At 48.2% G+C, this 26881-nt stretch overlaps 1 protein-coding gene across 1 annotated transcript in view; it reads left to right on the plus strand.

Annotated features, from left to right (window-relative positions):
* Positions 1–26881, plus strand: part of galns (galactosamine (N-acetyl)-6-sulfatase) — a 127080-nt gene that overhangs the window by 58162 nt on the left and 42037 nt on the right. Inside the window, exons 6-9 of the mRNA XM_087995660.1 lie at positions 3102–3168; positions 11199–11326; positions 11928–12067; positions 20093–20196. Coding sequence (XP_087851786.1) covers positions 3102–3168; positions 11199–11326; positions 11928–12067; positions 20093–20196 — 439 coding nt within the window. The remainder of the gene's footprint in view (positions 1–3101; positions 3169–11198; positions 11327–11927; positions 12068–20092; positions 20197–26881) is intronic.

Here is a 26881-nt window from a genome sequence, read left to right on the forward strand (position 1 = left end):
TGATGGGCACTTGGAAGTACTCAAGAATGCCCTCAGAGGAAGGGGGTACGATGTTTAACTCATCGACCGCCAGTTCTGACGTGCCACAGCGAGAAACCGTAATGACCTCCTCAGGAGACAGACAGGTGCTGCAACTGACAGGGTACCCTTCATTGTCCAGTACTTCCCAGGAGCCAAAGAATTAAGCCATGTTCTTCATGACCTGCAACATATTATCATTGAGGATGAGCACCTCGCCAAGACCTTCCCTACATCTCCACTGCTCGCCTTTAAACAACCACTAAACCTCAACAGATCATTGTTTGCAACAAACTGCCTGGCTTTCAGGACAACACCATACAATCTTTTCACGGTAGACGCGGCAAGACATGTCAGATTGGCGACACAGATACCACCATAATACGTGGGGACACCTCCGACCATGTACTTGACAGGTATTCAAGTGACTTGAGTTGAAAAGTGTGGTGCTGGAAAAGCGCAGCAGGCCAGGCAGCATCTGAAATGACTTGGCCAACATTATCTCATCTGCTGCAAGCAAGGATGCCCTGAGGCGTGATACATTGGTGAGACCAAGCAGGCGCTATGGCAGCGGATGAATGGACACCGCACAACAATCAACAGACAGGACATTCAACCTCAGACCTTCGGTGACCATCTTCCAAGGCGGACTTCGGGACAGGCAACAACACAAAGTGGTTGAGCAGAAGCTGATAGCCAAGTTCGGTACCCATGAGGATGGCCTCAATCGGGACCCTGGGTTCATGTCACACTGCAGGTGACCCCAATGCACTGCGTACACACACTCACATGCACACACACAGACACACACACACGCACGCTCGTACAGATCCATACACTCATGCAGATCCTCCCTCATACACAAGCGCTCTCTCATACACTAATATATACACTCCCACACTCACACAAGCACCCTCTCACAGACTTATACCCCTTTACACTCTCACTCACATTCACACACTCTCTCACAGACACTCATATTCCCCCTGCACACATACCCACATGCACACACACACATGTATAAGTTTGTGGGGTGAATTTGTAATTGGAGAATTACATTTTATTTTGCTCACAACTGCTTAAATCTATGCAAGATTCTGTAAATCCCTTTTTTAGATTATAATCAGTCTGAACAATGGGGCACAGACAGCCTCACACAGGGCACCTCACATCTTCAGTGCATTATCTAGGCCAACATAGTTACATCTCACTATAAACCTTTGCTATAAATTCTGTGTCCTACGATCTTATACTCCACAACCACTTGATGAAGGAGCAGCGCTCCGAAAGCTAGTGCTTCCAAATAAACCTGTTGGACTATAATCTGGTGTTGTGTGATTTTTTAACTTTATCCACCCCGGTCCAACACCAGAACCTCCAAATCATAACTCCTTGAACATTCATTGTTTTTGCCTCAACCAGGGCAGCGATCCTGGTTTGTGTACATTAGGTAATCCATGTAAGGGATGTGTTGAATCCATCAGGTTTCATTTTTTGGAGTTTTGTCTTGTTAATGTGTCCTGATTTATGAAGCTTCAATGCAGCTATGATACTGTTTTCTAGCTGTGGAGTAGGGTCTATTACCACCTTTTGGTAAGTGTCAGTATCTGCAAGCAGTGAGTTCTCAAGATGAGGTTAAGTTACTATGCTATAGAATTTCTCAAAATCTCCTTCTTCTTTTACAAAAGCTTAACATAATCCTGCACACTGTCATATCATATGAACATCGTTCTCCAGTTAGAAATTTATGTTGAGCCTGTGAGAGCTGGGTTTCAGATATGGTTAGGAGTGCATAGTCATGGAAGAAAGATGGTTCTGTGTAAAGTTGTTCTGCATAATTTTCCAGGAAGCAATTCATAACATTAGGCCAAGTCTGATGAAGGAACGAATACAATATGCAGATCATCCCATCATCCTGTTTAAAATGACAGTACAAGGTAGTCATCCCATCCTCTGGTACCACTCCTGTAACCAGGCAGGACTGAAATATGAGTTTCTGCACTTCCTGCCTTGCTACTTATCACAACCTGGCATATAATTCATCTGGATTGGTAATTTATCTACTTCAGAAGATTGGTCAGAGTATTGAATACAGGGGTTGGAAGGTCATGTTGCGGCTCTACAGGACATTGGTTAGGCCACTTTTGGAATATTGTGTGCAATTCTGGTCTCCTTCCTTTTGGAAGGAAATTTTGAAACTTGTAAAGGTTCAGAAAAGATTTCCAAGAATGTTGCCAAGGTTGGAGGATCTGAGCTACAGGGAGAGGTTGAACAGGCTGGGGCTGTCTTCCCTGGAGTGTCGAAGGCTGAGGGGTGACTTTATAGAGGTTTATAAAATCGTGAGGGGCATGGATAGGGTAAATAGGCAAAGTCTCTTCCCTGGGGTGGGGAGTCCAGACCTAGAGGGCATAGGTTTAGGGTGAGAGAGGAAAGATATAAAAGAGACTTAAGGGGCAACCTTTTCACGCAGAAGCTGGTACGTGTATGGAATGAGCTGCCAGAGGAAGTGGTGGAAGCTGGTGCAATTGCAACATTTAAGAGGCATTTGGATGGGTATATGAATAGGAAGGATTTGGAGGGATATGGGCCGGGTGCTGGAAGGTAGGACTAGGTTGGCATGGGATATCTGGTTGGCATGGACGAGTTGGACCGACGTGTCTATTTCCGTGTTGTACATCTCTATGACTCTATGTCAAACGTTATAATAATTTCTTTCTTGTATGCTTATCCCATCTAATATTTCATGATCTTTCTCCTTAACTGTCTTCCCACATCACTAAAAGTGACATAAATAACAAGGTTATGTTCATTTGCAATGAATTTGCAAAGCTGAGCAATCCGGTTTTATATTCAGGCTGGGAAATCGCGACTTTGATTCTCCCCCCCTTACCCTCTTCACCTTGGTCTTCTGTCCTGTCCCATTTGTTCTCTTCTTTGTCAAAAATCTTGATTCACCATTCATTCTGTTCTCCTCAGTTCCCACACCCAGAGTGTTCCCCTTGTCTGTGCAGAGTCCACTGTTAGAATTCAATGCAAAAACTATTTTGACTGAAGATAACCCAGTTTCTGTGGTTCTTATGCAGGTATTATGAAGAGTTTAAGATTAACTTAAAAACTGGAGAATCCAACCTCACTCAGATATACTTACAGGTAATGCAGCCATGTCACTGTGGTTATGAATACCCTGCAACAAACACAGAATGCTGGAGAAACCAAGCAGATTTGGTACTGTCTGTGGAGAGAGAAACAGAGTTATGTTTCAAGTCCAATATGACTCTTACATTCTATATTCCTTAATATTTTCTCCTGATTAACATTCTGAATGAACTTAAATCCTTGGGTTTAAAGTACAAATTTACCATACAAAATTGTCACGTTATTTTGTGGATAGTTGGATAGTTTTATCTCAATTTTCTCTTTATTATCTTTTAAACAACTCCCTGGATGAGGCTGTTCCACATATATCCCCTTCTTCAATGATGGAAGAGCCCAACACATCAAAAGGTAAAGCTGAAGCATTCATGACAATTTTCAGCCAGAAGCATCAAGTGGATGATCCATCTTGGTCTCGTCCAATCTCCTCCTGACCCCAGTATCATAGATGTCTGCAGGCAATCAATTCACTCCATGTGATATCAGGAAATGTACGGAGGCACTGGATGATAGAAGGTGTCATCAACAGTGCTATCAAGCCTCTCCTGCTCAGCAATAACCTGCTCACTGATGTCCAGTTTGGGTCCCACCACAGTGACTCAACTCTTGACCACATTACAGCCTGAATTTCAGAGGTGAGGTGAGAGTGACAGCCCTCAACATCAAGGCTGCATTCAACCGAGGAGCAAAACTGAAGTCAATGAGAATCGAGAATATTCTGATGGTTGAAGTCATATTTGGCACACAGGAAGATGGTTGTGGTTGTTGCAGCTCACTCATCTCAGCTCCAGGACATTTCTGCAGGAATACTAGCCCAACCATCTTCAGTTGCTTCATCAGTGACCTTCCATCCATCATAAAGTCAGAAGTGGGGATGTTCACTGATGACTACACGATGTTCATCACCAATCGTGACTTCTCAAATACTGAAGTGGGCCATATCCAAATGTAACAAGACCTGGACAATATCCATGTGTGGACTGACAAGTGGCAAGTAACATTTGTGACACACAAATACCAGACAATGACTATCTCCATTAAGATACAATCTAACCATCACACCTTGACATCCAATTGTATTACCATCACTGAATTCCCCATTATCCACAATCTGGGAGTTACCACTGGTCAGAAACTGATTTGGGATAGCCATATCAATGCAGTGGCTACAAGAGCAGGTCAGAGGCTAGACACAGTGCTTAACTCCCCTCCTGACTCCCCAAAACCTGTCCACAATCTAGAAGTCACAAGTCAAGGGTGTGATGGAATACTCCCCAATTGAGTGGATGGGTGCGGCTCCAACTACAATCAAGAAGCTTGACACATGCAGGATGAAGCAGCCTACTTGATTGGTACCATTTCCACAAACACCCACTCCCTCCACCACCGATGCTGAGTAGCAGCAGGGAGTACTGTCCATAAGATGCACTGCAAAAGTTTATCAAGGCTCCTTCGGCAGCACCTTCAAACCCCTGACCATTCAATCTAAAAGGACAAGGGTAGCAGATACATGGGAACACCAGCACCTGCATGTACCCCTCCAAACCACTCACCATCCTGACTTGGAAAATTATTTCCTTCCAGAAATGTCCCTGGGTAAAAATCCTGGAATTCCCTCCCTAATGGTATTGTGGGTCTACCAACAGCTCACGGACTATAATGATTCAAGAAGGCAGCTCAAATGTCTCTTTCTCAAGGGCAATTAGGGATGGGCAGTAAGTGCTCACCAGCCAGCAGTGCCGACGTGGCATGAGTGAATACAAAAGAAAATCATTTTTGATTGGCATTTTAATATTGGTTCTCTCCCGTCTTCATTCATAATATAACTGAAGGAGAAGCAAACACTTCCCAAACACAAGAAACTAAATTGGAGAGCAAGTGGTATGCTGAAAAATCTGGAGTCTCAGGCCAGTGTGAGGGTCAGTCCCTGTACGTGGAGTCTCAGACCAGTGTGAGGGTCAGTCCCTGTACGTGGAGTCTCAGGCCAGTGTGAGGGTCAGTCCCTGTGCTGGAGTCTCAGACCAGTGTGAGGGTCAGTCCCTGTGCTGGAGTCTCAGGGCAGTGTGAGGGTCAGTCCCTGTGCTGGAGTCTCAGGCCAGTGTGAGGGTCAGTCCCTGTACGTGGAGTCTCAGACCAGTGTGCGGGTCAGTCCCTGTGTTGGAGTCTCAGGCCAGTGTGAGGGTCAGCCCCTGTACATGGAGTCTCAGGCCAGTGTGAGGGTCAGCCCCTGTACATGGAGTCTCAGACCAGTGTGCGGGTCAGTCCCTGTGTTGGAGTCTCAGGCCAGTGTGAGGGTCAGTCCCTGTACGTGGAGTCTCAGACCAGTGTGCGGGTCAGTCCCTGTGTTGGAGTCTCAGGCCAGTGTGAGGGTCAGTCCCTGTGCTGGAGTCTCAGGGCAGTGTGAGGGTCAGTCCCTGTGCTGGAGTCTCAGGGCAGTGTGAGGGACAGTCCCTGTGTTGGAGTCTCAGGGCAGTGTGAGGGTCAGTCCCTGTACGTGGAGGCTCAGACCAGTGTGCGGGTCAGTCCCTGTGTTGGAGTCTCAGGCCAGTGTGAGGGTCAGTCCCTGTGCTGGAGTCTCAGGGCAGTGTGAGGGTCAGCCCCTGTGCTGGAGTCTCAGGGCAGTGTGAGGGTCAGTCCCTGTACGTGGAGTCTCAGACCAGTGTGCGGGTCAGTCCCTGTGCTGGAGTTTCAGGGCAGTGTGAGGGTCAGTCCCTGTGCTGGAGTCTCAGGGCAGTGTGAGGGTCAGCCCCTGTGCTGGAGTCTCAGGGCAGTGTGAGGGTCAGTCCCTGTGCTGGAGTCTCAGGGCAGTGTGAGGGTCAGTCCCTGTGTTGGAGTCTCAGGCCAGTGTGAGGGTCAGTCCCTGTACATGGAGTCTCAGGCCAGTGTGAGGGTCAGTCCCTGTGCATGGAGTCTCAGGCCAGTGTGAGGGTCAGTCCCTGTGCTGGAGTCTCAGGCCATTGTGAGGGTCAGTCCCTGTGCTGGAGTCTCAGGCCAGTGTGAGGGTCAGTCCCTGTACATGGAGTCTCAGGCCAGTGTGAGGGTCAGTCCCTGTACATGGAGTCTCAGGCCAGTGTGAGGGTCAGTCCCTGTGCTGGAGTTTCAGGGCAGTGTGAGGTTCAGTCCCTGTGCTGGAGTCTCAGGGCAGTGTGAGGGTCTATCCCTGTGCTGGAGTCTCAGGCCAGTGTGAGGTTCAGTCCCTGTGCTGGAGTCTCAGGGCAGTGTGAGGGTCAGTCCCTGTGCTGGAGTCTCAGGGCAGTGTGAGGGTCAGTCCCTGTGTTGGAGTCTCAGGGCAGTGTGAGGGTCAGTCCCTGTGCTGGAGTCTCAGGGCAGTGTGAGGGTCAGTCCCTGTGCTGGAGTCTCAGGGCAGTGTGAGGGTCAGTCCCTGTGCTGGAGTCTCAGGGCAGTGTGAGGGTCAGTCCCTGTGCTGGAGTCTCAGGCCAGTGTGAGGGTCAGTCCCTGTGCATGGAGTCTCAGGCCAGTGTGAGGGTCAGTCCCTGTGCATGGAGTCTCAGGCCAGTGTGAGGATCAGTCCCTGTGCTGGAGTCTCAGGGCAGTGTGAGGGTCAGTCCCTGTACATGGAGTTTCAGGCCAGTGTGAGGGTCAGTCCCTGTGCTGGAGTTTCAGGCCAGTGTGCGGGTCAGTCCCTGTACATGGAGTTTCAGACCAGTGTGACGGTCAGTCCCTGTGCTGGAGTTTCAGGCCAGTGTGAGGGTCAGTCCCTGTGCTGGAATTTCAGGCCCGTGTGAGGGTCAGTCTCTGTGCTGGAGTCTCAGGGCAGTGTGAGGTTCAGTCCCTGTGCTGGAGTCTCAGGGCAGTGTGAGGTTCAGTCACTGTGTTGGAGTCTCAGGGCAGTGTGAGGGTCAGTCCCTGTGCTGGAGTCTCAGGGCAGTGTGAGGGTCAGTCCCTGTGTTGCAGTCTCAGGGCAGTGTGAGGGTCAGTCCCTGTACGTGGAGTCTCAGGGCAGTGTGAGGGTCAGCCCCTGTGCTGGAGTCTCAGACCAGTGTGAGGTTCAGTCCCTGTGCTGGAGTCTCAGGGCAGTGTGAGGGTCAGTCCCTGTGCTGGAGTCTCAGGGCAGTGTGAGGGTCAGTCCCTGTGCTGGAGTCTCAGGGCAGTGTGAGGGTCAGTCACTGTGCTGGAGTCTCAGACCAGTGTGAGGTTCTGTCACTGTGCTGGAGTCTCAGGGCAGTGTGAGGGTCAGTCCCTGTGCTGGAGTCTCAGACCAGTGTGAGGGTCAGTCCCTGTGTTGGAGTCTCAGACCAGTGTGAGGGTCAGTCCCTGTGCTGGAGTTTCAGGGCAGTGTGCGGGTCAGTCCCTGTGCTGGAGTCTCAGTGCAGTGTGAGGGTCTATCCCTGTGCTGGAGTCTCAGGCCAGTGTGAGGGTCAGTCCCTGTGCTGGAGTCTCAGGGCAGTGTGAGGGTCAGTCCCTGTGCTGGAGTCTCAGGGCAGTGTGAGGGTCAGTCCCTGTGCTGGAGTCTCAGGGCAGTGTGAGGTTCAGTCCCTGTGCTGGAGTCTCAGGGCAGTGTGAGGGTCAGTCCCTGTGCTGGAGTCTCAGACCAGTGTGAGGGTCAGTCCCTGTGCTGGAGTCTCAGGGCAGTGTGAGGGTCAGTCCCTGTGCTGGAGTCTCAGGGCAGTGTGAGGGTCAGTCCCTGTGCTGGAGTCTCAGACCAGTGTGAGGGTCAGTCCCTGTGCTGGAGTCTCAGGGCAGTGTGAGGGTCAGTCCCTGTGCTGGAGTCTCAGACCAGTGTGAGGTTCAGTCCCTGTGCTGAAGTCTCAGGGCAGTGTGAGGGTCAGTCCCTGTGCTGGAGTCTCAGGCCAGTGTGAGGGTCAGTCCCTGTGCATGGAGTCTCAGGCCCGTGTGAGGGTCAGTCCCTGTGCTGGAGTCTCAGACCAGTGTGAGGTTCAGTCCCTGTGCTGAAGTCTCAGGGCAGTGTGAGGGTCAGTCCCTGTGCTGGAGTCTCAGGCCAGTGTGAGGGTCAGTCCCTGTGCATGGAGTCTCAGGCCCGTGTGAGGGTCAGTCCCTGTGCTGGAGTCTCAGACCAGTGTGAGGGTCAGTCCCTGTGCATGGAGTCTCAGGCCCGTGTGAGGGTCAGTCCCTGTGCTGGAGTCTCAGGCCAGTGTGAGGGTCAGTCCCTGTGCATGGAGTCTCAGGCCCGTGTGAGGGTCAGTCCCTGTGCTGGAGTCTCAGGGCAGTGTGAGGGTCAGTCCCTGTGCTGGAGTCTCAGGGCAGTGTGAGGGTCAGTCCCTGTGCTGGAGTCTCAGACCAGTGTGAGGTTCAGTCCCTGTGCTGGAGTCTCAGGGCAGTGTGAGGTTCAGTCCCTGTGCTGAAGTCTCAGGGCAGTGTGAGGGTCAGTCCCTGTACCTGGAGTCTCAGGGCAGTGTGAGGGTCAGTCCCTGTACGTGGAGTCTCAGGGCAGTGTGAGGGTCAGTCCCTGTGTTGGAGTCTCAGGGCAGTGTGAGGGTCAGTCCCTGTGCTGGAGTCTCAGGGCAGTGTGAGGGTCAGTCCCTGTGCTGGAGTCTCAGGGCAGTGTGAGGGTCAGTCCCTGTACGTGGAGTCTCAGGGCAGTGTGAGGTTCAGTCCCTGTGCTGGAGTCTCAGGGCAGTGTGAGGGTCAGTCCCTGTACGTGGAGTCTCAGACCAGTGTGAGGGTCAGTCCCTGTGCTGGAGTCTCAGGGCAGTGTGAGGGTCAGTCCCTGTGCTGGAGTCTCAGGCCAGTGTGAGGGTCAGTCCCTGTACGTGGAGTCTCAGACCAGTGTGAGGGTCAGTCCCTGTGCTGGAGTCTCAGGGCAGTGTGAGGGTCAGTCCCTGTGCTGGAGTCTCAGACCAGTGTGAGGGTCAGTCCCTGTACGTGGAGTCTCAGGGCAGTGTGAGGGTCAGTCTCTGTGCTGGAGTCTCAGGCCAGTGTGAGGGTCAGTCCCTGTGCATGGAGTCTCAGGCCAGTGTGAGGGTCAGTCCCTGTGCTGGAGTCTCAGGGCAGTGTGAGGGTCAGCCCCTGTACGTGGAGTCTCAGGCCAGTGTGAGGGTCAGTCCCTGTGCTGGAGTCTCAGGCCAGTGTGAGGGTCAGTCCCTGTGCTGGAGTCTCAGGGCAGTGTGAGGGTCAGTCCCTGTGCTGGAGTTTCAGGCCAGTGTGAGGGTCAGTCCCTGTGCTGGAGTCTCAGGGCAGTGTGAGGGTCAGTCCCTGTGCTGGAGTCTCAGGGCAGTGTGAGGGTCAGTCCCTGTACCTGGAGTCTCAGGGCAGTGTGAGGGTCAGTCCCTGTGCTGGAGTCTCAGGGCAGTGTGAGGGTCAGTCCCTGTGCTGGAGTCTCAGGGCAGTGTGAGGTTCAGTCCCTGTGCTGGAGTCTCAGGGCAGTGTGAGGGTCAGTCCCTGTGCTGGAGTCTCAGGGCAGTGTGAGGTTCAGTCCCTGTGCTGGAGTTTCAGGGCAGTGTGAGGGTCAGTCCCTGTGCTGGAGTCTCAGGGCAGTGTGAGGTTCAGTCCCTGTGCTGGAGTCTCAGGGCAGTGTGAGGGTCAGTCCCTGTGCTGGAGTTTCAGGGCAGTGTGAGGTTCAGTCCCTGTGCTGGAGTCTCAGGGCAGTGTGAGGGTCAGTCCCTGTGCTGGAGTTTCAGGGCAGTGTGAGGTTCAGTCCCTGTGCTGGAGTCTCAGGGCAGTGTGAGGGTCAGTCCCTGTGCTGGAGTCTCAGGGCAGTGTGAGGTTCAGTCCCTGTGCTGGAGTCTCAGGGCAGTGTGAGGGTCAGTCCCTGTGCTGGAGTCTCAGGGCAGTGTGAGGTTCAGTCCCTGTGCTGAAGTCTCAGGGCAGTGTGAGGGTCAGTCCCTGTACCTGGAGTCTCAGGGCAGTGTGAGGGTCAGTCCCTGTACCTGGAGTCTCAGGGCAGTGTGAGGGTCAGTCCCTGTGCTGGAGTCTCAGGGCAGTGTGAGGGTCAGTCCCTGTACCTGGAGTCTCAGGGCAGTGTGAGGGTCAGCCCCTGTGCTGGAGTCTCAGGGCAGTGTGAGGGTCAGTCTCTGTGCTGGAGTCTCAGGGCAGTGTGCGGGTCAGTCCCTGTGCTGGAGTCTCAGGGCAGTGTGAGGGTCAGTCCCTGTGCTGGAGTCTCAGGGCAGTGTGAGGTTCAGTCCCTGTGCTGGAGTCTCAGGGCAGTGTGAGGGTCAGTCCCTGTGCTGGAGTCTCAGGGCAGTGTGAGGTTCAGTCCCTGTGCTGAAGTCTCAGGGCAGTGTGAGGGTCAGTCCCTGTACCTGGAGTCTCAGGGCAGTTTGAGGGTCAGTCCCTGTACCTGGAGTCTCAGGGCAGTGTGAGGGTCAGTCCCTGTGCTGGAGTCTCAGGGCAGTGTGAGGGTCAGTCCCTGTACCTGGAGTCTCAGGGCAGTGTGAGGGTCAGCCCCTGTGCTGGAGTCTCAGGGCAGTGTGAGGGTCAGTCTCTGTGCTGGAGTCTCAGGGCAGTGTGAGGGTCAGCCCCTGTGCTGGAGTCTCAGACCAGTGTGAGGGTCAGTCCCTGTGCTGGAGTCTCAGGGCAGTGTGAGGGTCAGCCCCTGTGCTGGAGTCTCAGGGCAGTGTGAGGGTCAGCCCCTGTGCTGGAGTCTCAGACCAGTGTGAGGGTCAGTCCCTGTGCTGGAGTCTCAGACCAGTGTGAGGGTCAGTCCCTGTGCTGGTGTTTCAGGGCAGTGTGAGGGTCAGTCCCTGTGCTGGAGTCTCAGGGCAGTGTGAGGGTCAGTCCCTGTGCTGGAGTCTCAGACCAGTGTGAGGGTCAGTCCCTGTGCTGGAGTCTCAGACCAGTGTGAGGGTCAGTCCCTGTGCTGGAGTCTCAGACCAGTGTGAGGTTCAGTCCCTGTGCTGGAGTTTCAGGGCAGTGTGAGGGTCAGTCCCTGTGCTGGAGTCTCAGGGCAGTGTGAGGGTCAGTCCCTGTGCTGGTGTTTCAGGGCAGTGTGAGGGTCAGTCCCTGTGCTGGAGTCTCAGGGCAGTGTGAGGGTCAGTCACTCTCCTGCAGATTGTCTGGTATGTTGTGGTTCTGTCAGTTTTTTAATGATGTTTCTCTTGGATGCGCAGGAAGCAATTGAATTTATCGGGCGACAGGCTGCCAAGAAGCAAAACTTCCTCCTTTATTGGGCTGTTGATGCAACACATGCACCAGTCTATGCATCAAGATCTTTCCTGGGAACAAGTCAGAGAGGCTTGTAAGTACTGGTCAGTGCATTCTGTTCTAAACAGTGGCATTGCTAAGCTTATTATGGTTAAGACTGTAGGTGTGTGGTTGCCAGGGCTTTTGTAACCAATTAGCTTTCTGTGACAGGCTTATTGATCTGATCTTGTGATACAGTAAACTGAGGATGAGATTTGACACGATGGTTTAAGATACTTTCTGCATGACTCAGATATTCCTGCAGATTAACACAGTTTGGTGCATGCTGGGCCAACATTTAACCTTCACCCCATCTGTGCATTTGCCAGATTAATGGTTGTAGCTGGTTAAAAGCCAGCGGTACTCCCTCCACTGCATCCTTTGGAGTCTCTGTGCCTTAGCTCAGACAATCACACATAAACTCCCGAGAGTTGAGTAGATGCACTGACCTCCATGTCGAGAGAATGTGTGAAGTTTGCAAAGAAACATATGGATTTCTCAGAACATGGTGGCAGTTTCACTATTTACTGGGCACTCTCTAAGCAAATAAAAACCACTAGTTTAATTTAATCAACTATCATTGTAAATTGTGAAATAGGTGCTGTTTACAGTGGTTTGTTTTTTGCATTGTAACATTGTGTTTGGACTATTTCCAGGTATGGGGATGCAGTCCGCGAGATAGATGACAGTATTGGGAAAATCCAACAGCAACTGCACACCCAAAATATCGCCAACAACACATTTGTGTTTTTCACATCAGACAATGGAGCTGCACTCATCTCAGCCCCCAATCAAGGTGGGTTCATTTAGTGATAGGTAGGAAACATAAGTAGTCCACTGAAAGAGGTGCCTGTCACTCCATCCATAGTTATGACAATTCATGTTTCTTATCGAATCATATCGAAATTCAGCCTATCATGCCTGTGCTGACTCTTAGAGCTCTTCAATTGGTCCTACTCCATGTGCTCTTTCAATGATAGAAATACCTCAGCAAGGGGCCCAGCAATCACTTCCCTAGCTTTCCACAGAGTTCTAAGGTGCATCTGATTAGGTCCTGGGGATTTATCCACTTTTATGCGTTTCAAGACATCCAGGACTTCCTCCTCTGTAATATAGACACTTTTCAAGATGTCACCATCTATTTCCCCACATTCTATATCTTCCATGTCCTTCTCCACAGTAAACAATGATATACTTGTTTAGTATCTCCTCCATCTCCTGCGGCTCCACACATAGGATGCCTTGCTGATTTTTTGAGGGACCCTGCAAATATTTTTCACTTCAAGTGTATTTCAAATTCACTATTAAAGATATTGATATTCGTGTATTTCAGATCTCCTCATCACTCCTCAGGTATTTGTGCCAAATATAACCAAAATTAGACATTGAAAAATACCTTGATTGTTTGTTAAGTCTCTCATTTGTTAGAATGACCATGATAGTTTCACTGCTTTCGTATGTAAATCATAAAACTTTTTTTTAAAGTTACATTCTCAGGTTAACTGTAACAATTGGTGTCAGCGCAGATAAGATGTTGAAGGTGTTAGCCCCCTATGTTCCCTGTCTGTGCCATAATGTGAGTTAACAGTCTTACATGGATTCATGCAGTTTTTAAGCAAAGTATAATGTAACTCTGCAAGTACAAATCACTCCACAAACATAAATGTGTATGTGTGCATGTGTGTGTGTGTGTCTGGGGTGGGGGTTTGTGAGTGTCTGTGAGAGAGAGTGTATATGTGTGTGTGTGTAAAATGTCTAAGTCTGTGAGAGGATGCATGTCCGAGTGTGTGTGTGTCTGTGGGGGTGCATGTGTGTGTGTGTCCAGGGTGGAGGGTTGTGGCTGTCTGTGAGAGAGTTTATATGTGTATGAGAGTGTAAAGTGGTTTAAGTCTGTGAGAGGGTGCATGTGAGAGTGTTGGGAGTGTGGGAGTGTGTGTGTCTGTAGGAGTGTGTGTGAGTGTCTGTGTGCATGTCTGTGTATAGGAGTCAGTTACATCACACTGTAAACTTTTGCTATAAGTTCTGTGTCTTACAATTGTGTACTCCACAACCACCTGCTGAAGGAGCGTTGCTCAAGTAAACCAGTTGGACTTTAACCTGGTGTTGTGTGATTTGTAACTTTGTACACCCCAGTCCAACACCAGCATCTCCAAATTATAAATATTGAAGTTAATTTACCAAATCTTTACAAGATTTCCCAATTTGTTACAAGGTAACTTGCATAATAATTCAAGAACAAAGAACACTCAGCAATATCCCACGTCGAAAAGTATGGCGCTGGAAAAGCACAGCTGGTCAGGGAGCATCTGGGGAGCAGGAGATTAGATTAGATTAGATTAGATTACTTACAGTGTGGAAACAGGCCCTTCGGCCCAACAAGTCCACACTGCCCCGCCGAAGCGCAACCCACCCATACCCCAACATTTACCCCTTACCTAACACTACGGGCAATTTAGCATGGCCAATTCACCTGACCTGCACATCTTTGGGCTGTGGGAGGAAACCGGAGCACCCGGAGGAAACCCACGCAGATACAGGGAGAACGTGCAAACTCCACACAGTCAGTCGCCTGAGGCGGGAATTGAACCCGGGTCTCTGGCGCTGTGAGGCAGCAGTGCTAACCACTGTGCCACCATGCTGCCCAGTGTGCCACCATGCCGCCCAGTATGTCGACATTTCGGGCATAAGCCCGACATCAGGAGCGTGGGAGAGTGGGAAAGAGGGCTGAAATAATTAGGAGGGTGGGGTTGGGGGGAAGGTGGCTGGGAAGGGGATAGGTAGATGCAGGTGGGTGGGTAGTAGTGATAGGTTGGGGGTGGAGTGCGGTTAGGTGGGAAGGGACATGGACAGGAAGGACAGTACAAGAGGGCGGAGCAGAGTTGGAGGGTTGGATCTGGGATGAGGTGGGGGGTGGTGATCTGTTCCTCGGATGCTGTCTGACCTGCTGTGCTTTTCCAGTGCCACAGATCTCCAGCATCTGCAATCCTCACTTTCTCTTCAACAATATCCCTAGTTTGGTGAGTTACATGTTTAATTTAAACAGAATAATTTTGGTCTCAAACCTGATGTCTGGGCTGCCTAGGTTACCTGCTGTATCTGAACACATACTCTCTCAGCGGAGCAGGTAAGGGCTGTTTGGCAGTGGCTGCTTGAAGGCTCGGTGACGTTTGTTTAACGGTTTAAATTTGAAAGTTTTTTTTTTAAAAAAGCGCGGAGCGGACCCGGAAGCTGGTGTAGCGCAAGCTTACCTGGGTAGGTTTTTTTCCCTATAAAAGCGCGCAGGAGAGGAACCCGAGGCACTACAGAGGTAGTGCCTCCCACCCGCCCTCCTCCTCTAACCTAATAATAAGACCCGTTGTGGTAAGTAGGTGAGTGCTGCATTTCGCTTGTTCTATTCTTGGACCTAATTTTTTTTTTGAAAGGTTACTTTTAGAGGGATGGCAGTGAAGGCAGTGCAATGTTCCTCTTGCAACATGTTTGAGGTGAGGGATGCCATGGACGTCCCTGCTGATTACACTTGCAGGAAGTGCACCCATCTCCAGCTCCTCCAAGACCGTGTTAGGGAACTGGAGCTGGAGTTGGATGAACTTAGGATCATTCGGGAGGCAGAGGGGGTCATAGATCGGAGCTTTAGGGAAGTAGTAACTCCAAAGATTGCAGATAGATGGGTGACAGTGAGGGGGACTGGGAGGAAGCAGCCAGTGCAGGGACCCCTTGCGGCCATTCCCCTCAGAACAAGTATTCTGTTTTGGATACTTGTTGGGGGGGGGGGGGGGGGGGGGGGACTTACCAGGGATAAGCAATGAGGTTCAGGCCTCTGGCACGGAGCCTGTCCCCGTTGCTCAGAAGGGAAGGGTGGAGAAGAGCAGAGCAATAGTTATTGGGGACTCAATAGTTCAGGGCACAGATAGGCGGTTTTGTGGGGGCGAGAGAGACTCACGTTTGGTATGTTGCCTCCCAGGTGCAAGGGTACGTGACGTCTCTGATCGTGTTTTCTGGGTCCTTAAGGGGGAGGGGGAGCAGCCCGAAGTCGTGGTCCACATTGGCACCAACGACATAGGTAGGAAGAGGGCTGAGGATGTTAGGCAGGCTTTCAGGGAGCTAGGTTGGAAGCTCAGAGTTAGAACAAACAGAGTTATTTTCTCTGGTTTGTTACCCGTGCCACGTGATAGAGAGTCGAGGAACAGGGAGAGAGAACAATTAAATGCGTGGCTACAGGGATGGTGCAGGAGGGAGGGATTCCGGTATCTGGATAACTGGGGTTCTTTCTGGGGAAGGTGGGACCTCTATAAACAGGATGGTCTACACCTGAACCTGAGGGGCACCAGTATCCTTGGGGGGAGGTTTGCTAGTGCTCTTTGGGGGGGTTTAAACTAACTCTGCAGGGTCATGGGAACCCAGACTGTAGCTTTAGGGTGCAGGACCTGGAGTGTAGGGAGGTTAGGAACATGGCATCAATCTCAAAGGAGGGTGCCTGTAAACAGGAAAGTGGCTTGAAGTGTGTATACTTCAATGCAAGAAGTATACGAAATAAGGTAGGTGAACTTGCAGCGAGGGTTGGTACCTGGGATTTCGATGTTGTGGCTATTACGGAGACATGGGTAGAACAGGGACAGGATTGGCTGTTGCAGATTCCAGGGTTTAAATGTTTTAGTAGGGTCAGAGGTGGGGGTAAAAGAGGGGGAGGTGTGGCATTGCTTGTCAAAGATAGTATTACAGCGGTGGAAAGGACGATGGATGAAGACTCACCATCTGAGGTAGTTTGGGCTGAGGTTAGGAATAGGAAAGGTGACGTCACCCTGTTAGGAGTTTTCTACAGGCCTCCTAATAGTCCTAGAGACGTAGAAGAAAGGATTGCGAGGATGATTCAGGAGAAGAGTGAAAGTAATAGGGTGGTTGTTATGGGGGACTTTAACTTTCCAGATATTGACTGGGAAAGCTATAGCTCGAGTTCGTTAGATGGGTCGGTGTTTGTCCAGTGTGTGCAGGAGGGTTTCCTGACACAATATGTAGACAGGCCAACAAGAGGTGAGGCCATACTGGATTTGGTTCTGGGTAACGAACCAGGCCAGGTGTTAGAATTGGAGGTAGGTGAGCACTTTGGGGACAGTGACCACAATTCGGTGACTTCTACTCTAGTGATGGAGAGGAATAAGTGTGCACTGCAGGGCAAGAGTTATAGCTGGGGGCAGGGAAATTATGATGCGGTGAGGCACGACTTAGGATGCGTGGCTTGGAAAAGTAGGCTTCAAGGGAAGGGCGCAATTGATATGTGGAGCTTGTTCAAGGAGCAACTATTGAGTGTCCTTGATAAGTATGTACCTGTCAGGCAGGGAGGAAAGGGTCGTGTGAGGGAGCCGTGTTTTAATAAGGAATTGGAATCCCTTGTTAAAGGGAAGAGGGCGGCCTATGTAAAGATGAGGCGTGAAGGTTCAATTGGGACGATTGAGAGTTATAAGGTAGCCAGGAAGGATCTGAAGAGAGAGCTAAGAGCCGCAAGGAGGGGACATGAAAAGTCCTTAGTTGGTAGGATTAGGGAAAACCCAAAGGCTTTCTATAGGTATGTCAGGAATAAAAGAATGACTAGGGTAGGAATAGGTCCAGTCAAGGATAGTAGTGGGAAGTTGCGTGTGGAGGCTGAAGAGATTGGGGAGACACTGAATGAATACTTTTCGTCAGTATTCACTCAGGAACAGGACATTGTTGTCGATGTGAGTACCGAGTCACAAATAAGTAGAATGGATGGCTTTGAGGTATGTAGAGAAGAGGTGTTGGAAATCCTGGAAAGGGTGAAAATAGATAAGTCCCCTGGGCCTGATGGCATTTATCCTAGGATTCTCTGGGAAGCAAGGGAGGAGATTGCAGAGCCATTGGCCTTGATTTTTATGTCCTCGTTGTCTACAGGAGTAGTGCCAGAAGATTGGAGGCTAGCAAATGTGGTTCCCTTGTTTAAGAAGGGGAGTAGGGATAACTATAGGCCGGTGAGTCTCACTTCTGTTGTGGGCAAAGTCTTAGAGAGAATTTTAAGGGATAGGATTTATGAACATCTGGATAGGAATAATGTGATCAAGGATAGCCAGCATGGTATTGTGAAGGGTATGTCGTGCCTCACAAACCTTATTGAATTCTTTGAGAAGGTGACTAAGGAGGTGGACGAGGATAAAGCGGTAAATGTGGTGTATATGGATTTTAGTAAGGCGTTTGATAAGGTTCCCCATGGTAGGCTACTGCAAAAAATACGGAGGTATGGCATTGAGGGTGAGTTGGAGGTTTGGATTAGGAATTGGCTGGATGGAAGAAGACAGAGGGTAGTAGTTGATGGTAAAGGTTCATCTTGGAGTACAGTTACTAGCGGTGTTCCACAAGGATCTGTTTTGGGACCATTGCTGTTTGTCATTTTTATAAATGATCTGGAGGAGGGGCTCGAAGGTTGGGTGAGCAAGTTTGCGGATGATACGAAAGTCGGTGGAGTTGTTGACAGTGAGGAAGGATGTGGCAGGTTACAGCAGGATATAGATAAGCTGCAGAGCTAGGCAGAAAGGTGGCAAATGGAGTTCAATGTAGCTAAGTGTGAGGTGATTCACTTTGGTAAGAGTAACAAGAAGATGGGGTACTGGGCTAATGGTCGGATACTTGGTAGTGTGGATGAGCAGAGGGATCTTGGTGTCTATGTACACAGATCTTTGAAAGTTGCCACCCAGGTAAATAGTGCGGTGAGGAAGGCATATGGCGTACTGGCTTTTATTGGTAGAGGAATTGAGTTCCGGAGTCCTGAGGTCATGTTGCAGTTGTATAAGACTCTGGTGCGGCAGCATCTGTGTGCAGTTTTGGTCGCCATACTATAGGAAGGATGTGGAGGCACTGGAACGGGTGCAGAGGAGGTTTTCCAGGATGTTGCCTGGTATGGTAGGAAGATCGTACGAGGAAAGGCTGAGGCACTTGGGGCTGTTTTCATTGGAGAAAAGAAGGTTTAGGTTTGACTTGATAGAGGTGTACAAGATGACTAGGGGTTTAGATAGGGTTGACCATGAGAACCTTTTTCCACGTATGGAGTCAGCTATTACGAGGGGGCATAGCTTTAAATTAAGGGGTGGTAGGTATAGGACAGATGTTCGGGGTAGATTCTTTACTCAGCGAGTCGTGAGTTCATGGAATGCCCTGCCAGTAGCAGTGGTGGACTTTCCCACTTTATGGGCATTTAAACATGCATTGGATAGGCATATGGAGGATAGTGGGCTAGTGTAGGTTAGGTGGGCTTGGATCGGCGCAACATCGAGGGCCAAAGGGCCTGTACTGCGCTGTATTTTTCTATGTTCTATGTTCTATCTATGAGATGTAATCTTCTCCTTATCTAAAAACACATCTTTCAGCCCTGCCAATCCTCAAAACCAAATTGCAATCTGCCACCTTCAACAACCTCTCAATTCTCAAACATCACCACCCTTGGCCGTCAGTAATCTCCTGTACAAGGCTTCTGCTGCCCATGTGCAAGTGTGCCGCAGAAGTTTGGTCAGGATAGTCTGTGTCTCTTAAGAGCTCTGCTTTAATTTAAAAATCTTATCCTTCTTTTCAAATCATTTTACAGCCTCACCATTCCCTATCTCTACCTTTTTTAGTATCTTTCTTTCTTTTATTTCTTCCCTCACAAGTACTGTGGATGTACCTACGAGAGATGGTGTGGTCCTGCAAAAGCACAGCCGGTCAGGCAGCATCCAAAAAGCAGGAGAATCGGAGTTTTGGGCATTAGCCCTTCATCAGGAATTCATCAAGAATTCCTGATGAAGTGCTTCTGCCCGAAACGTCGATTGTCCTGCTCCTCGGATACTGCTGACCTGGTGTGCTTTTCCAGCACCACACTCTCGACTCTGATCTCCAGCATTTGCAGTCCTCACTTTCTCCTATGAGAGAAGATGCAAAACTTGATCTACTCTTGGAATATAAGGCAGGGCAGGTGACTGAGGTGTCAGTAGGGGAGCACTTTTGGACCAGTCACCATAATTCTATTAGTTTTAAAATAGTGGTGGAAAAGGGTAGACCAGATCGAAAAGTTGATATTCGCAGATAAAGAGATGGCTGGAAAATGGGAAGCCTTCAAATGTGAGATAATGAGAGTCCAGAGACAGTATATTCCTGTCAGGGTGAAAGGAAAGGTTGGTAGATATAGGGACTGCTGGATGATTAGAGAAATTGAGGTTTTGGTTAAGAAAAAGAAGGAAGCATATGTCAGGTGTAGACAGGAGAGATAGAGTGAATCCTCGGAAGAGTATAAAGGTCGTAGGCATATACCTAAGAGGGAAATCAAGAGGGCAAAAAGGGGACATGAGATAGCTTTGGCACATAGGGTTAAGGATAATCCAAAGGGTTTTTTTATAAATACATTAAGGATAACAGGGTAACTAGGGCGAAAATAGGGCCCCTCAAAGATCAGCAAGGCGGCCTAGGTGAGGAGCCGCAGGGTTGGGAAAGATACTAAATGAGTATTTTGCATCATTGTTTACTGTGGAGAAGGACATGGAAGATATAGAATGTGAGGAAATAGATGGTGACATCTTGAAAAATGTCCATATTACAGAGGAGGAGGTACTGGATGTCTTGAAACGCATAAAAGTGGAAAATTCCCCAGGACCTGATCAGGTGTACCCTAGAACTCTGTGGGAAGCTAGGGAAGTGATTGCTGGGCCCCTTGCTGAGGTATTTGTATCATCTGTAGATAGTCACAGCACTCAAGGATGTTACATGAAAACAATTATTACTATCAATGTGTCAGCAGCTAAAGTGGTTATCCTGCAGTTAGTTTATGTTGAGATTTGTTTTGCTGTAGGTGGGAGTAATGGTCCGTTCTTGTGTGGAAAGGAGACAACATTTGAAGGAGGAATGCGGGAGCCTGCAATTGCCTGGTGGCCAGGACGTATACCTGCTGGACAGGTGAGCATCTCTTCATCAGATGGGAGCAAAGTTACTGTGATCTCTGTAATTTAGGGTCACTCCAATTTGTGATTGTACCAAGGGGTGTCCTGACAGAAATCTTTAAATTATGAAAGCTGATTGATTTTAGGGTAAATCACTGTAAGTGTAAAGTGATAAAGTATGAAACGTTCTCCTGCAGGGAGCAGGTGAAAGTGGGTGCTGCAGATGCAGGAGATTAGAGTCAAGATTAGAGTAGTGCTGGAAAAGCACAGCAGGTCAGGCAGCATTCAAGGAGCAGGAAAATCGACATTTCAGGCAATTCCTGATGAAGGGCTTTTACCCGAAATGTCGATTTCTCTGCTTCTCAGGTGCTGCCTGACCTGCTGTGCTTTTCCAGCACCACTCAAATCCCACAGGGATTAGTTGAAGCAGATAGCATAGACTGAGGAAACTGAATAAACATAGCGAAAGAAATAAATAGAGAAATGTGTTGATGGGGTAAGATGAAATGGGGTGCATAGATCGTCGTGGAGAATAAACAATGAGGGAACCTGTTGGCCTGAATGGCTTTCATCTGTGCTGTAAAATTCTGAGATATATTCGGGGCTAGAGCTTGAGGAGGAGCGGTTGTGGGGAATGGGTGTTAGGTCTGGGGAGTAAAAGGCAGGTTTTGGTCTGGGACATAGTTCTGAACTATTATGATGCATTTTAATTCCAGTGAGAGAGGGAGTGCAATGAATTATATGTTGACCTGCTGAGAAACAACAGCTGCAGCTGATAACAATATCTGTTCAGGACTTGTTCCACTGCCTCATGTAATTGAGCTTTAATGTACCACTGTGTCAAGGAGGCAGCAGAGAAGAGTCTGGTCTAATCTGAAACAAGCTGATGACAGGGAAAAGCTGCAGCAGCTGCTGGATGCAGATGAAAATCAGTAAAGATGTGAGTGGAGAGTTGGAACAATTGTGAACTGAGAATTGGTATCTGCCCAGCAAGTGTCACCATCCTCAGACTCTGACTAACTGGGTAACTTGTGCAGAGCTTCACAGCAGGCTCTTTGTCTTCCAGATGAGAGCACTGACTGAAGTTTAATCCTCTCAGGAAACATTTGATCTGCTCCTGTCATTTTTCCAGATTATGAAATGATAAGGACTGATTATGGATAGTCAGCATGTCTTTGTGCATGGGAAATCATGTCTCACAAACTTGATTGAGTTTTTTGAAGAAGTAACAAAGAGGATTGATGAGGGCAGAGCAGTAGCTGTGATCTATATGGACTTCAGTAAGGCGTTCGACAAGGTTCCCCGTGGGAGACTGATTAGCAAGGTTAGATCTCATGGAATACAGGGAGAACTAGCCATTTGGATACAGAACTGGCTCAAAGGTAGAGGGTAGTGGTGGAGGGTTGTTTTTCAGACTGGAGGCCTGTGACCAGTGGAGTGCCACAAGGATCGGTACTGGATCCTCTACTTTTTATCATTTCCATAAATGACTTGGATGCGAACATAAGAGGTACAGTTAGTAAATTTGCAGATGACACCAAAATTGGAGGTGTAGTGGACAGCGAAGAGGGTTACCTCAGATTACAACAGGATCTGGACCAGATGGGCCAAAGAGCTGAGAAGTGGCAGATGGAGATTAATTCAGATAAATGCGAGGTGCTGCATTTTGGGAAAGCAAACCTTAGCAGGATTTATACACTTAATGGTAAGGTCCTAGGGAGTGTTGCTGAACAAAGAGACTTTGGAGTGCAGATTCATAGCTCCTTGAAAGTGGAGCCGCAGGTAGATAAGATAGTGAAGAAGGCGTTTGGTATGCTTTCCTTTATTGGTCAGAATATTGAGTACAGGAGTTGGAGGTCATGTTGCGGCTGTACATGACATTGGTTAGGCCACTGTTGGAATATTGTGTGCAATTCTGGTCTCCTTCCTATCGGAAAAATGTTGTGCAACTTGAAAGGGTTCAGAAAGGATTTACAAGGATGCTGCTAGGGTTGGAGGATTTGAGCTACAGGGAGAGGCTGAACAGTCTAGGGCTGTTTTCCCTGGAGTGTCGGAGGCTGAGGGGTGACTTAGAGATTTACAAAATTATGAGGGGCATGGATAGGGTAAATAGGCAAAGTCTTTTCCCTGGGGTCTGGGAGTCCAGACCTAGAGGGCATAGATTTAGGGTGAGAGGGGAAAGATATAAAAGAAATCTAAGGGGCAACTTTTTCACACAGAGGGTGGTACGTGTATGGAATGAGGTGCCAGAGGAAGTTATGGAGGCTGGTACAATTGCAACATTTAAGAGGCATTTGGATGGGTATATGAATAGGAAGGGTTTGGAGAGATAAGGGCCAGGTGCTGGCAGGTGGGACTAGATTGGGTTGGGATATCTGGTTGGTATGGATGGGTCGGACAGAAGGGTTTGTTTCCATGCTGTACATCTCTATGGGTTACAACACAGGGAATCAGTTTTTGAGGAGTGTCACCAGCCACCCACCAATCCTCACACACTCGTCGCTCTTCATTTTCTGTACCACTACACACAGAAGTAGCCACCCACTCACCTGTGTGTTAGATGTAAATATAGAAGCACACACAAACATGTACAGGAACACAGGAATACGCCATTCAACCAATTGAGCCTTTTCTGTTTAATACGATAATGACTGATTGAACACTTCAGTACCTTTTAACACACTGTATTTTCATGTTTCATCCCCATAATCCTTTATGCTACTGGTGATCAAAAATTGATCAGTCTCTAAAACCATGACTGCACATGCTTTCGTGCATTGTAAATAACACTTCCTTAGCTTGCAAAGACGGTATCTTTTTATTTTTCTGTATTTTTTGATTGTGGACTGAAATGAGAAATGGATTGATTTAAAAGCCAATATTTGTTGAAGGATAGCTGCACTTGGTAAAAACAAGTTATCTGATACTCATTGTAAGTGCTGTTTACACAGTTGTTGGTTCAGTGGGGAAATCTGTCTGTAACCGAGCTGGAGCTAGACGACTCTATACAAATTGAGATTTAGCTGGCAACAAGCTGCTGATTGATCTGTGGACTAGTAACCAGTTATTGTTGACAATGGCCTCCTTGCCAATAATTATGTGACTGGCCTCCAAGGAACTCAACAGTTTGGGATTGTGAATGTTGGCTTCAGAAGCTCTTAGACCTTTGTAAGGAAAGGATCTGTTTTAGCTCTGCATTAAAAACCATCTCAGGTCTGAGGAGAGCCATTTTATTTCCCCTCACCATATGCTGTAAATTGTGATTTTAATGAATAAATCAGAGGTGTTTGTTAGTGTGAAGCAGTGACCCTGTGCCTCCTGCAAACAATGAAAAGAACCTTGAAAAGGAAATGGAGAGGCAGCTTCCTTAGTCCGCAAACGGATCACCTCAGTCATCTCTGTGGACAGGGAACGCTAAACTACCTTCCCTGTTGTTCCCTCTGCCAAGAACACCCTTTATTTTGATATATGTGGGTATGGGTGTGTAGGGGGCGAGTCTTGTAAATGGTTAAGAGTTTTAACTTGTAGTGTTATATGTTAGCAGTTCATAATTGTTTATCTGTAGCGAGAATCTATTTATTTGTAGTGAATAGTAATTATTGATAAGAACAGAAAGTTAGTTCCTCCTTTCTGTAAATCTGGGTCTGAAAAACGAGTAAATTGGGGTATCTTGTGGTTTTTTAAAAAAATATTTTTATTGAAAGATTTTTCTTTCCAAAATTAGAAAGTTACAGAAACATGAAAATATAGCATCATAACATCAAAAACAACAATAAACAATTAACCAACTACTGTACTACTCTCCAAAAGAAACCAAAACTACACTTAATACAAATCAATAAATAAAGAAATAACATCGCTCAGCTCAATAAGACCATAGCTCTCAATCTTCGAGAGTCATATAGATGTACAACACGGAAAATACCCTTCGGTCCAACCCGTCCATGCCGACCAGAAATCCCAACCCAATCTAGTCCCACCTGCCAGCACCCGGCCCATATCCCTCCAAATCCTTCCTATTCATATACCCATCCAAATGCCTTTTAAATGTTGCAATTTTACCAGCCTCCACCACTTCCTCTGGCAGCTCATTCCATACATGTACCACCCTCTGTGTGAAAAAGTTGCCCTTTAGGTCTCTTTTATATCTTTCCTCTCTCACCCCAAACCTATGCCCTCTAGTTCTGGACTCCCCGACCCCAGGGAAAAGACTTTGCCTATTTACCCTATTCATTCCCCTCATCATTTTATAAACCTCTATAAGGTCACCCCTCAGCCTCTGATGCTCCAGGGAAAACAGCCCCAGCCTGTTCAGCCTCTCCCTACAGCTCAAATCCTCCAACCCTGGCAACATCCTTGTAAATCTTTTCTAAACCCTTTCAAGTTTCACAACATCTTTCCGATAGGAAGGAGACCAGAATTGCATACAATATTCCAACAGTGGCCTAACCAATGACCTGTACAGCCGCAACATGATCTCCCAATTCCTGTTCTCAATACTCTGACCAATAAAGGAAAGCATACCATATGCCTTCTTCACTATCCTATCTATCTGCGACTCCATTTTCAAGGAGCTATGAACCTGGACTCCAAGGTCTCTTTGTTCAGCAGCACTCCCTAGGACCTTACTATTCAGTGTATAAGTCTTGCTAAGATTTGCTTTCCCATAATCCCACTTCTTGGCCCATTGGCCCATTTCAAGTCCCGACTCTCTCTCCCAGACCTCACGTAGACAATCAATGCCACCCAAGGAGCCTCCCCCCATCAAATGATAGAAAGTACTCACTGAAAGAATGCTCTTAGCCTGAAGCACCCTCTTTTCCGTATCACATCCAAAACACTCAGCCAAAAGTGTGGTCTCCTTTCAGATGAAATCTGTAATCTGAAAGAGATGGAAGACGTCCCTACTCGACAATCTATATTTCCGAGTTATTTGATCAAACAACATCAACGTTTCACTTTCAAACAGATCACCCAAACAAGACACTCCCCTATCCGCCCAAAGACTAAACCCAGGATCCATTGTCCCTGGCCAGAAACCCGACCTGCCAACTACTGGAGTAAGAAAAGATGTTTTAGACATATTGCCGTCCATCTGCCTCATTGCCTTCCATGCTTTGACAATGTTAGTAACTATTGGATCGTGGCAATGTTCCACAAACTGTCCTCATTTTGTCTAAAAATAAGAGATTGATCAGAGGACGTTTCGTTTGGGAGGCCTCAATGCCCAATCATGTCGACGTCGAGTCCCCATAGTCTCAGTCACTTACAAACGATAGGAGGGAGCTCAGTTGATATTGTCTAATGTCTCAAGAGTGTGGTGCTGGAAAAGCATAGCAGGTCAGGCAGCACCCCAAAGGGCTTATGCCCGAAACGTCGACTCTCCTGCTCCTCAGATGCTGCCTGACCTGCTGTGCTTTTCCAGCACCACACTCTCGACTCTAATCTCCAGCATCTACAGTCCTCACCTTCTCTAATTGTCTAATGGCTGGGAGGTCCACTCCGCCCAATTCCTGGCCCACTTGCAGTTTTGCAAGCTTAATAAGGGGCTGCTTATAATGCCAAATAAAATAAGTAAACTAACCATTCAGTTTCTGAAATGTTTGCCCAGGAAAGAGCAAAGTGAGCATCCGCAAAGGGTACAAGAAGCGAGGAAGAATATTTGATTTAGTAAGAGCAACTTGACCCAACCATCATATTGGAAGGGCCCCCCATCTTTGAAGGTCTTGTTTAATCTTGTCAAACAAATGAACAAAGTTAGCCTTGAGTTACTGATCAAAATGAGGGGTAGCAGAGAGGCCCAAGTAAAGAAAACTTCCTGTGCCCACTTAAAGGAGAACCCAACTTCCATGAAGACCCCCGCCCCCCCACCCCCTGCCATAGGCATAGCCTCTAACTTTGAAAAATTGATCTTGTAAACTGAAAAAGAACCAAATTAATTAATACATTATATAAAACAGGGCACCAAGACTGCCGGGTTCGAGAGAAAAATAAGAGCATCATCCGCATATAGTGTTACTTTGGGTCCCACCTTTGGGCCAGCTATATTAGGATTCCCACATATGGCCTCAGCTAACGGTTCAATCACCAATATAAAAAGCAAAGGTGAGGGGGACAGCCTTGTCGATTGCCCCTACCTATGTAAAAAATATCAGACCTTATGCCATTGGTGAGAACTGCTGCCAGAGGATCACTTTAAAGGACCCTTACGCTCCAGGGTATAAAAAAAGATGTGGCCATTCCACACGATCAAATGCCTTCTTAGCGTCCAAATAGACCACCAACCCTTGAACCGATCACTGCTGGCACACTTAAATCATGTTAAGCAACCTCCTAACATTATTAGAAGATATGTGACCCATGATCTTCTTTAATAATAGGGGGCAACACCCCTTTCAACCTCAAGGCCAAAGTCTCAGACAAAATTTTAAAATCAGAATTTAGAGCGAGATAGGTCTATAAGAAGCACAGTCCTCCAGCGCCTTCCCTTTCTTGAGGATAAGAGAGATATTAGTGTCTCTCAAGGATGGCAGGAAGCAATCACGACAATATGAATAGTTATACATGTCTGGCATTGGCCCTGACAGGATGTATACAAATTCTTTATAAAACTCACTGGCAAGACCATCAGGGCCAGGCGCCTTTCCACTTTGAAGTTGCCTCACCCCCTCCTGTGTCCCTTGTGCTGTTAATGGAGCACT

Source organism: Chiloscyllium plagiosum, unplaced genomic scaffold (genome assembly GCF_037043375.1).
Source record: "Chiloscyllium plagiosum isolate Xiang-an unplaced genomic scaffold, Cpla_swu_hap1 HiC_scaffold_17, whole genome shotgun sequence".
In the NCBI taxonomy this organism is placed as follows: domain Eukaryota; kingdom Metazoa; phylum Chordata; class Chondrichthyes; order Orectolobiformes; family Hemiscylliidae; genus Chiloscyllium; species Chiloscyllium plagiosum.